At 57.8% G+C, this 10616-nt stretch overlaps 1 protein-coding gene and 1 long non-coding RNA gene across 3 annotated transcripts in view; one reads left to right on the forward strand and one right to left on the reverse strand.

Annotated features, from left to right (window-relative positions):
* The window catches only part of LOC118898700, a 29369-nt gene extending 25920 nt beyond the window's left edge, over nucleotides 1-3449 (forward strand). Inside the window, exon 3 of the long non-coding RNA XR_005020802.1 lies at nucleotides 3052-3449. This is a non-coding gene — a long non-coding RNA (uncharacterized LOC118898700). The remainder of the gene's footprint in view (nucleotides 1-3051) is intronic.
* Nucleotides 957-2761, reverse strand: POLD4 (DNA polymerase delta 4, accessory subunit). Of its 2 annotated transcripts, none has more exons than XM_036859127.1 (4): nucleotides 2467-2761; nucleotides 2140-2229; nucleotides 1815-1926; nucleotides 957-1455 (listed from the first exon to the last, which is right to left on the reverse strand). In XM_036859127.1, the coding sequence occupies exons 1-4, from the start codon at nucleotides 2561-2563 to the stop codon at nucleotides 1431-1433; spliced, it is 324 nt and encodes a 107-aa protein (XP_036715022.1). In that variant the 5' UTR covers nucleotides 2564-2761; the 3' UTR covers nucleotides 957-1430. The 2 variants fall into 2 exon arrangements, with proteins under 2 accessions (XP_036715022.1, XP_036715023.1); XM_036859128.1 differs by lacking the exon at nucleotides 2467-2761 and adding an exon at nucleotides 2333-2412.
* Nucleotides 3450-10616: the final 7167 nt, after the last annotated feature.

Below are 10616 nucleotides of genomic sequence, written 5' to 3' on the forward strand. Positions count from 1 at the left end.
AGAGCCCAGCACACAGCAGGTGCTCAGCAGCTGGGCAGGGCCCACGGCGGAGACGGGAAGAGCCCAGTGCACACGGCCCCAGTCTCTGCGCCACCACATAGCTGCTGCTGGCGCTTCTGGGCAACTTTGGACAACCGTCTAGGCTTCAGTTTCCCTCTCTGCAAAATCTACCATGAAGGATTTTTAGGAAATTTAGGGATAATACATTTAAAGTACTTGAGGCATGGTCAGTGCTCAATAAAATGGGGACTAAAAACGCCACTTGATTGCCCTCTAGGCCTCTTCCCAAGGAGTTAATAGTTCTGTCTCTATCTGCCCCAGGATGGAGGGCTGATGCATCAAATGAAGTAACACCATTAAAAGGAGTACTGATTCCGTTCTCCACGTCATATGTCCCAGGGTCCCCTAAGCGCTGTTTCTGAATACGGCCAGTTCTCCTCCATCTCCAGGACTTTCCAGTTCCCTACCAAAGCTCCTCAGATGATGGCCATCTTTGAGCAGGTCCTGCAAGTTGAAACGCTCCCCCAACCCTGCTTTGGATCCAGGTGGCCCCCATGTGGGAAGTAGAGGTGCTTGCTGGGAATGTCTGTCTGTCTGGACCTTATGAGTCATGGGCCCCATGGATCCTGCTCTGACAAAGAATCCATTTTTGTGAGGTGGGCAGCCCTGGGCAGGCTAGATGGTGGGTCCAGTGGGGTTTTCCTGGCTGGTAAGGGAAGGTGGCTAGAATAGTGTGCACCACCAGGGGGCGCCAGAGGTTGCTCAGCGCTTGTGAGGACTGACCGTTGGTTTTTTTTTAAAGGTGTCTCTCTTTCCTTCCTCTCAGGTCTAGGGTTAGGCAGTGGAAGAGGCACACGCACCTTGCAGGAAAGCATGGTGCTAGTTCTCTCCCACCTATCAACTTGCTGGGTGCTGCCCGTCCAAGCAGGGCCACATTAAGAGACTGGAGGTCAGGCTTCCAGGCTCAGAGTTCTTTATTGATAAGCACTAGTGAACCCCTTGCCCCGTGAGCTCAGCCAGTTCTGCCCTCAGATTCCCAGCCTGAGGTGCGGAGTGCATCTTTGCCTCTTCGGTCATCTGCCTTCTGCCCGAGTCTGGTTCTTCCCAAAGCGGTGCCTAACTTGCCACATCATCCCAAGGACCACAGTGTTCAGGTCAGGCATGTGGCAGGCTTCAGAAGGGTCATGGCCAGGTCCTCGTCCTCAGAGACCACTCTCCATGTAGGAGGTGCTTGGCTTCGGCTGTGTCGGTTCTCAGAGGGGGCACTGGGAGCCTGCTGGTTGGACCTCCAGATTCAGCCTCTTCCCTTCCCTGTGAACCTCTTTCCTGCCAAATGTTCTCCACAGCAGAGCTGAGCCAAGGGGCAGCAACTGGTTCTAGCTTGTGTCTGGAGGTTCTCAAGTAGCGGGCGGGAGGTCTTAGGTGGTGCTTCAGAGGGGATAGAGATGCCAGAGGCTGTGCGAGGGGGTGTAGGATGGAGGGGAAAACCCGCATCAGTTAAGTCCCTTGATCCGCTCTCACCAGCCCCAGCTCTTGGCCACGGCCTATGGTCCTTGGCCAACCTCTCAGTATTAAATAGTCCCTTGGGCCCTAGTGTACCCTGCCTCCACCATTAGCTCCGAGATAAGTATTAAGGCAAGCTTCTGCCTCCTGAGCCAAGCACCTTGTAGAACCTTCTTGCCTGCTCAGCGAGGAGCCCCCCAAGGCTGCACCTATTTCTTCCTCAGGTCAGGACGGCCCCCATCCAGGGTCAGCAGGCTGGTGGTGCCTGGGGAAGTCCCTGGCTCCCCTGAGAGCCCCCGCCGGCCTCTGACCTGCACTGGAAGCGGGGATCACCGGGGTGGGTCTGCAGCACCTGCCGCACTTCTTGGGGAGGCTTCAAGCCCATCTGCTCTGCCCGATGCCAGCGCTGCAGCCGTGTGATCCCTGCGGGGGTGGAAAGAAGACAGTGGGGCCTCGTGGGGGGCAGGGAAGCGTCCAGGCTAAAGAGTGTGGGTGGAGGGGTGTGTCAGGACCTCCACACCCCTGGTCTCCAGAGACAGTGCTGAGAGGGTCAGGCAGGGGCTGGGGCTGTTGGGCGCCGAGTGGGTGGCAGGACTGGCTCCGGGATGTGCTCTCGGGGCCTGAGGGGGCTCTCACCTGTGCAGGGCCCATACTGCCAGGCCAGGTCAAACTGCCTCAGCAGCTCCATCTCCGCTTCATCCACGCTCAGGGGCTGGGGCTCTTCCCCTGCAATGACATGCTGTTCCTCAGGCCTGCCCAAGCCTGTGCCCTGCCGGGCTGGTCCCCTGCCCCTCGCCTCACAGCTGACCCACTGTTCCCCAGCCCTCACCGCCCCTTTGCCTCTGCTGTCCACTGCCAGGTCTGGTGTAGGAAGTAGAGGACATACTTCACTTCCCCTTCCATTGCCCACGTCCTCTCTTGTCCCTCACATCCACTCCTCCCGCCCTCCCACACCTCAGAGACCTAGCTCTGGTGCCAGCTCCCCCTTGCTGTGCCCAGCGGAGCCCTCCCTCCTCTTCACTACAGGGTAGGAGTCAGTGATGAGCCGTTTCCGGCCCATGGCGGCCACCCAGGCAGGCGGAGAAGGAGGCGACTGCCGGGAAGGAGAGACAGGCCAGCGGGCACGAGAGAGACAGCTGCAGAGAGAGAGAGAGTGAGAGAGGGCTGGGGCCAGAGAGCGAGCCTGGGGCCAGCGATGGGCAGACGGATGACCCAGACAAACAGAAAGGAAGTCCGAGGGTTCCAGGGAATGACGCCTCTCCCCCACCCCCACAAGCATGCAAACAGCAAAGACCTAAGCCAATGGGAGGCCTCCTCTGCGGGGCGGGGCTTAGCCCCAGCCAATGGCAGGTGGTGCAGACGGAGGGGGCGGGGCAGCTGATGCAGCTGCGTTCTGGGGGAGAAGGGGGTGAGGCTGGGGTGGGGGACCTGTCATGATATCCCCAGACTGCACCACCTCCTCCGGCCCCCCCCACTGGTCTGCAGTGGGTCTCGGGGGACTTGCAGAGTGTTATCCTCAGCCTCTCACTTCCCGTTTTCCCTTCCTAGGCAAATGTTCTTTTCAGCCTCACTAATCCCCGTGGCCGGTGTGTAACTCCCCAGAGCCCAGCCGGAGACTTCCAATCCCGCCCCTTGGCCCGCCGAGCGTTGTGTGGGCAGGTCTGGAGGTCCGGAGAGAGTTTGGGCTCATCCCGACCCCTTCCCGGCTCCCACGCCCCCCACACCGGCCCCAGGAGACCTGCCCGGAGAAGCCCATGGGTTCTGAAAGCTTCGCCCAGAGACACTGCCGACTCTGAGTCCAGACGAGTGCTTGCCTCCTTGGCTCTCCTGGGGTCCTACAGCCTGCCCCTGCCCGTCGTCTAGTCAGGAAGATTCCACACCGCGCAGGAGGCCAGACAGAGTGCGTTTGGATCCCCAGTCCTTCATCAGTAAAATCCGCCCCAATGTGAGAGTATGAGCAAAAAATACCAACAATAAACCTAACACATATATGGCACTTACAGTGTGCCGAGTACTGTTCTAAGCACTTTCCCACATATTCACTCAACTGAAATAGACAGAAATGGTTCTTGAAAGTAGGAAGTACTGGAGACTTCCCTGGCGGTCCGGTGGTTAGGACTCGGTGCTTCCACTGAAGGGGGCGAGGGTTTGATCCCTGGTTCCGGGAATTAAGATCCCGCAAGCTGTGCGGTACAAGATAAAATGAGGAAGTAGGAAGTACTGATAGTCACAGGCAATGGTGGGGCCCCAGAAAACCATTGTCCCTCCGTGCTCCCCAGGAGCTCACAGGCTAAAGGGCAAGCAGACGGACACACAAATTGTCAGCGCAAGGATAAAATTCCTAACAAACAGGAAAAGGGGGAAGAGAGGGTCAGAAGTGGGTTGGACCTTGAGGCTGGCTTAGCACTGGAAGACCTCCTGGAGGAGGTGGGCTGCTGTAAACAGCGTCTCTCAATTCTCCACCCATGACCTTTGTCCCTTGGGCTCCTGTCATCGCTGAGTCACCCCTATACCCGCCTCCTCCTCACCAACTTCCTGGCGGCAGGCGAAAGCCCTGGCCAGGGGGAGTCTGGGAATCAGTGTGAGGCCCAGCCCAGCTCTGAGCGCCCTCCAGATACCCCATGCAGTTCTTCCTTCCAGGGGTGCAAGGGTCTGCTCAGAGGCTTCTGCCTTCCCCCTCTCGCACTGCTCTGGGGTCTGGGCGCTCTGCCTTAGGAGGACTGTGGGCACACGGGAGGAGAACGCCCTGGAGAGTAGACCACCGAAGAGGAGAAGCAGGAGGAGCGGGAGCCGGCCGGCCGTGTTTTCAGGGGCCTCCTCCCGCCCGGCTCTCCCCATCCCTTCCTGAAGGAGGGCGGAGTGGAGGAGTGAGAGCTCGTGGGCGCACTGCGCGGAGCTGGAGGGCCCTTCCCTGCCTTATTGTTTGGGCTGGGCCTGGTCTAATCCCCGCTTCTGCCTTCTGGACTAAGTGGGGCCCACGCTGAGGGAGACAGGGGCCCTGCTGCCGTGGGGAGGGAAGCAGGGAGGCCCTCTCCACCAGGCCTGGGAAGGGCTTCCGTGTGGGGTCCAGTCAGGCACAGAGCGCTCCAGGGAGGGATGGTGCCCAGCCTCTGTGGGACTGACCACCCCTCCCCAGAGGGCGTGTCTGGAGGTGTGTGGCACCCAGCTCCTGCGCCCACAAAGCCCTGAGGGAGTAGGGAGCCATGGGTGGGGCAGACCCCTCCTCATTCCTGGTCCCTCCCACCCCTGAAAGCTGATAGCCGTGGGGCCCTGCCACCGCCCAGGGAGCGTGAAATGGGGTATGCCGCTGGGCGGCCACAGCGGCTCCTACTGCCGCCTGAGCTAGTCCCTCTCCTCTCTGGCACCCTGGCTTGCTCTCTGGGCACTGTCCGGGCCATCCCTGCCAGCTGCCCACAGCCCTGCCTGGCCCAGGCCCTGCTAGCCTCTCCCACCCAGCCTGGAAGATGTCTCCCTTGGCCTTCAGCTTGTCCCAGTTCAGGTCATCAGCTCAAGCGCAGGCACCCTAGGACTGGCTTTCTGGCCTGGAGTTGAGGGAACTCTCCGCAGGCAGCATTGCCCCCCTCGCCTGGTCGGACAGCAGCGGGATCAAGCCCCAAGGCTCGAAGGAGTAGGCACCCAGGGGTTTTGGAGCCATCTCTGTCCAGTTGGTGTCCTTCCCTGACATGGCATCTGGAGTCCTAAGCTGTGCTGGCACAACTAGGCCAGACCTTGGCCTGCCCACCCTCAGGTCTTCTCCCTTTTTACTCCCCCAACCCTGTCTGCCGCTGTTAACCTTCCTTCCCGGAACCCCTATCCCTATTCAGGCAATCTCCGGGCCTGTCCCCGGAACTGCTGTCCTGGGGCCTGCCTGTCAGTTCAGGCGTCAGGCTGGAAGCCCAGGCCAGAGGTCTGACCTGGCGATTAAGTTCTCTCTCTCTCAGGAAACTTCCCGAGACCCAGGCGTAGGTTCCTTGTCAGCCCCGATCCCCAGAGGCTGGTGATGAGATGGGCAGGAGTGACCTTTGCACCTTGGCCTGGGAACACTCAAGGCCCTTGCCTCACGGCCAAGGCCAAAGTCTTGGGGAAACGCAAGAGAAAAGAACTGGAACAGGATCCCAGCACCTTCTTTAGGCCTGAGGCCCACCACTGACTGCTCCAAGGGGAAGGGGGATTAGACCTGGCTTAGCTCAGACAATGTGGCAGGATGGGGGGGCCTCAGCACTGCGCACGCGCCCTAAGAGTCCCTTCCCTTCCCCCAGCTCACAGTGGGGCCCGTGGAGAGAGCCAGCTAGAGCTAGGAAGGTGGGGGCAGGTGGAGGGAGGGAAGCAGCTGCCTGGGGCCCAGCGGGCTGCGGGGCGTAGCCCGCTCTCCTTCCCTCTCCCTGCATCCCCCTTCCTCAGGCCCTGCCACCCAGCCTGAGCTGGAGATTCTGGGCACCAGACTCACACCCTTGGCCTCCACACACTCACACACCCTGGGCCCCATTCTCCACCCTGTGGGCCAAAATTCTTTCAGGCAGCTCCTCCTGGTCCCTCCTGACCCTCCCAGACACCCTCCTTCCTCCTGTTCCAGGTTCTCTGGCCTCATGGGCTTAAGGGGCGGGAGCCTGGTGGAAGGCAAAATTTCCCCTAGGTCTGGGGTTTTTGCCGCTGGATGTCTCTTCTGCTCTGTCCCAAACACCCCACCCAAACTTCCTCCCATCACCTCCCCTTTCACCTTGGCCTTCCTGGCTCTAGGGAAATCCTAGGGAGATTTGAAAAGGGGCCCTTCTGGCCATTCCTAACCTTGGCCACCAGGTGTCAGACTTTGTCCAGCTGGGAGGAAGGTCCTACTCGGTTTCCACCCCATCAGGCTAGCCTTGGCGATCGGGACAAATTGGAGAGGGGCCTAGAGGTGACCTCTGAACTAGGAAGGCTGAGGGATGCTGAAGATTGGGGAAAGGGCCAGAGCTCTGGTTCTAAAGCTCACAGTTACTCCCTCAATGCCCCTACCCCCAGCCTACTGACAACGGCTTTGTCCGCTGCTGGGAAATTGGGGAACCAGGCTGAGTCAGGGAGCTCAAGAATTGAAGGAACAAAGGCAGGGACAGTTGTGGTTCCAGAGAATAAGGGGGAGCTAAGAGGGAGCCACCCATCAGAGCGCTCAGCCAGGCCTGGATCACTAGCCCTTGCCCTGTAGGTTAAGGGGAACAAGGGCCTCCCTTGGCCCTTCCCCACTTGGGGTGGCTATGGCAAGTGGGGAATGTGTGTGTGTGTGTGTGTGTGTGTGTGTGTGTGTGTGTGTGTGTGAGATGCGTGCTTCAGTGAGTCTCCCACATACCAAGGGGGACCTAAGTCCTGGATATGGGTAGTCTTTGCAAAAGCAGGAAGCTGGCAAGGCATGACTACCCTCTTGCCACCCCGCAGCAGAGCCTCTACTCTATCCACTCCCCCACCCCAAAAGTTACCTCGCCCAAGTGACAGTTCTCCATCTTGTATACATCCTCTCAAACACAGGTGTGTTTCCAGGCACCCAAGATGAGGATGAGATTTCTCCTCCACAGCACGCTATCTGGGGGTGACAGGGAGGAGGGCCTTCTCTCCTTCCCTCCCACTCTCCCTAACCTTCCTGGGAACAGAAGGCATTCTAGAGATAATGCCCTTCCCCCGGTGCCTCTGCAGGGCCCTAGGTGTTGCAGGTTCTTAAATTGACCTCTGTGTACGTGGGCCCCTGACTATAAGACCATACTTAAGAGGTGGAACCTAAGATAACCAATGAAAACTCATCACCTCTCCTGAAGCAGCTGTGGATGGAGAACAAATGACAAACCCATTCACAGAAAAGCTGATGAGCTGCCATTCATCAGGAGCTACATGCCTCGTGGTCCACAGCACCAAAACCCACAGGAAGGACTCACACCCCTGACCTCATCAGTAGGGAGCTGTTGGTGGAGAGTTCAAGAGCTCAACCCCTGAAATGCCCTTTCTGGCCGGGCTCCCCTCTGCGTCCACCCCCTGCCCCCCACCCCTGCCACCGGTTCCCTCTACTCCCCGCCCTGTAAGCATACGCAGTGCCCGTCTCGCAGCCGCTCAGTGGGCAATCTCTAGCCCTCTAGAGTCTCTCGCCCTTTGATTCACTGCCATCCCTGCTTGCCTGTCCTCAGCCTCGGGCAATAGCCTCTCTTCACTCTGTCCCCAACTCTGGCTTGCTAGGAAGTGTCAGGGAATGTCACAGTCATGCCAATGAGCCCATGACAGAGATGTGTTTGCTGATATCACTGGTGCCACATGGCTACCCAGCAACCCTTTTGATTCTCCTCTGTTTGTCCCTGATTCCATTCCCCTAACCTCTCAGTCCTTCTCCAGCCACCACCCCTCACACAGCAACACCATGTTCTGATCTCTTCCATTTAAAAACAACAACAGGGGACTTCCCTGGTGGCGCAGTGGTTAAGAATCCGCCTGCCAATGCAGAGGACACGGGTTCGAGCCCTGGTCTGGGAAGATCCCACATGCCGCGGAGCAACTAAGCCCATGTGCCACAACTACTGAGCCTGCAAGCCACAACTGCTGAAGCCTGCACACCTAGAGCCCGTGCTCCGCAACAAGAGAAGCCACCGCAATGAGAAGCCCGTGCACCACAACGAAGAGTAGCCCCCGATCTCTGCAACTAGAGAAAGCCCGCGCACAGCAATGAAGACCCAATGCAGCCAAAAATAAATAAATAAATAAATATAAATTTATAAAAACAGCAACAACAAACCAACCAAACAAAAAACCTTCCGTGATCCTGCTGCTGCCTCTAGATATTGGCTTTGCCACCAAACTCCGGAGGGAATAGATTTACCCTTCCGACTTTCTTCTCACCATCTCCATCTCTAATCTCACAATTCCGCGTCTCTCAACTGCTCTCACCAAGGTGGCCTGTGACTCCCTGATTACCAGAGAGGTGGTAATCAGGGAGGAGACCCCCACCCCAGTCTCCTCTCTGCTCTCCTGGGACACCTGACACTGCGGGTCAGCTGCCTCCTTGAGACTCTCTTCTCTTGGCTTTTCACGCACTATTGTCTTGACACTCTTTAAATCTGTTTAAATCAAATTATCGAGTACATTGTCCTGTGCCCAGCATTGTGCTAAAATGCTGCAGGGATGCAAAGATGAATACATGGCGGAGGCTGCCCTCACGATGCTACCTGCTTAAAAGGGAGGCAGACACAGCAGCCCTTGTCCTGCCCATCCTCCAAGAACGGCGTCAGGTCCCACGCGGAAGCACTTACTGTGTCCTGGGCGCTGGGAGTACAGCGTGGTCTTCAGACGCCACTTCCTGCCCTATGGGGCCCACGGCCCAGCAGACCAGCAGGGCCCTCGCCCAACTGGATGCGATCACTCCCTCCTTCTTGACTTAAATAGTATTTTGCCTGCGTCTTTCTGCACTTAATCAAATTCTGCTTTGGATTCTAGCATTTGGCAGGGGGTGGAGATGGGGGGATGGGGGGGCTGGTCCCTCTTCCTGGATTTTGTTCAACACACTAATTGAACACCTTGTTTGGACTTAAGCTTGAGCCTGAGCTGGGTGCTGGACAGGGAGATGGGGAAGGCTCAGAATCTGCCCCCAGGAAGCTCACAGTACGTAGCGCGGGACATACCTTCCTTCTCCCTGTATCCCGTTTAGCCCCTTGCTAGGTGCCTCACAGTACAGCCTCTGGATGGAGACAGCCCAGAGGCCCTCTCCTTTCTATCTAGTTAGGCTGGCGGTGGGGCCTGCAGCTGCCCCTGGCCACACCTGGGCAGCTGTCTCTGCCAGAAGAGTCTGGACCCCTCAGGGTGGACGTGTTCCCCCCAACTTGGGTCAGGTGACTCAGGGACTTTCGGCAGAGCCTGGCTCGCCCCGCCCACAAGCAGGTCCTGTCGCTCCTGCACCTACACTCCCAGCTCCCCCTCTTCTGGTGGCTCTGCACTTGTCACTATCTCCCAGTGCACATCACGTGAGCATGCTTTTGTTTCTTATCGGCTCAGGTAAGCTCGCTCTCTTCCCAGAGAGATTGCAGGCTCTGTAAGGGCAGAAGCCAAGTCAGGCCTTGGACTTCTTTCCTTAGGCTCTCCGACACCAGTTAGCACGGTGCTGGGCAGGTAATTAGGTCTTTAAAATATTTGTCAACTGATTGACATCACCATCGTTTGTTACTTCCTTCGCTTAGGGCACTGTCTCCAGGAGGTCCTGGTAAAATATCCCCATATTACCTGGGAGCAATTAGCCCATTGATCTACCCAGTGGCTCTTCACTACAGCGTCCTGACACGCCAGACATCAGTCATCTGTGATTACTGATCGCGCTGCCTCAGCCAAGCATCTTACCTTCATTGTTTCTCTTATCCTTTCCAACATTCTTATAAAGGTATTGATTATTCCCATTTTACAGATGGGGAAACTGGAGAATAGAGAGCTTTAAATCATTTGTTCAAGGTCACTCAGCTCGTAGGTTATGGACCTGGGATTTGATCTTAGGTCATCCCTCAAACAGCATCTGTCCCATTTGCTTGCAGTCCAATATGAGTTTCTCTCTCCCCCTAATCGGCTGTTTTATGTTGGAGAGAAAAGTGTAGAGTCACAGCTGAGACTTGATACTTGGCCTCAGTCTGTCGCCCTCCCCGGGAGATGAAGGGTATTGAGAAGGTGAGGGTCACTGCTGAGGGAATCCGGCAGCCGGCCACAGGTGGGGGTCCTGGGGAAGCTGAGGGCTAAATGCGCGGGGCTCGGAGAGAGCACCGGAGGGCAGACAGACAGCTGTGCAGGGGGACAGACTCGTAAGACCACTAAAGTCAGCCGGAGGAGTGAGGTAGACGAGCAAAGGCTGGGAGGAGGAAGGTAAGCGACAGATATTTGGGAGAACTAGAGGAGGGGGTAGGTGGAGGGGCAGGAGCGGAGTCTGCTGTGCGTATGTCTTCCCGGTGGACACAGGGGAGAGAGCCTCTTCCCCAGCTCTTGGCATCTCCTGAGCTAACCCTTGGGCTTCCGACCCTCCACCAGCAGGTGTGGCGGGGTGGGGGGTGGGGGTGGTGGGTGGAGGCGGGAAGGCCCGGAGAGCAAGGAGGAGAGCCAGGGGGCGGGGCAAGGCCGAGCAAAGAGATGAAGTT

The sequence above is a fragment of the Balaenoptera musculus genome, chromosome 8 (genome assembly GCF_009873245.2).
Source record: "Balaenoptera musculus isolate JJ_BM4_2016_0621 chromosome 8, mBalMus1.pri.v3, whole genome shotgun sequence".
Classification (NCBI taxonomy): domain Eukaryota; kingdom Metazoa; phylum Chordata; class Mammalia; order Artiodactyla; family Balaenopteridae; genus Balaenoptera; species Balaenoptera musculus.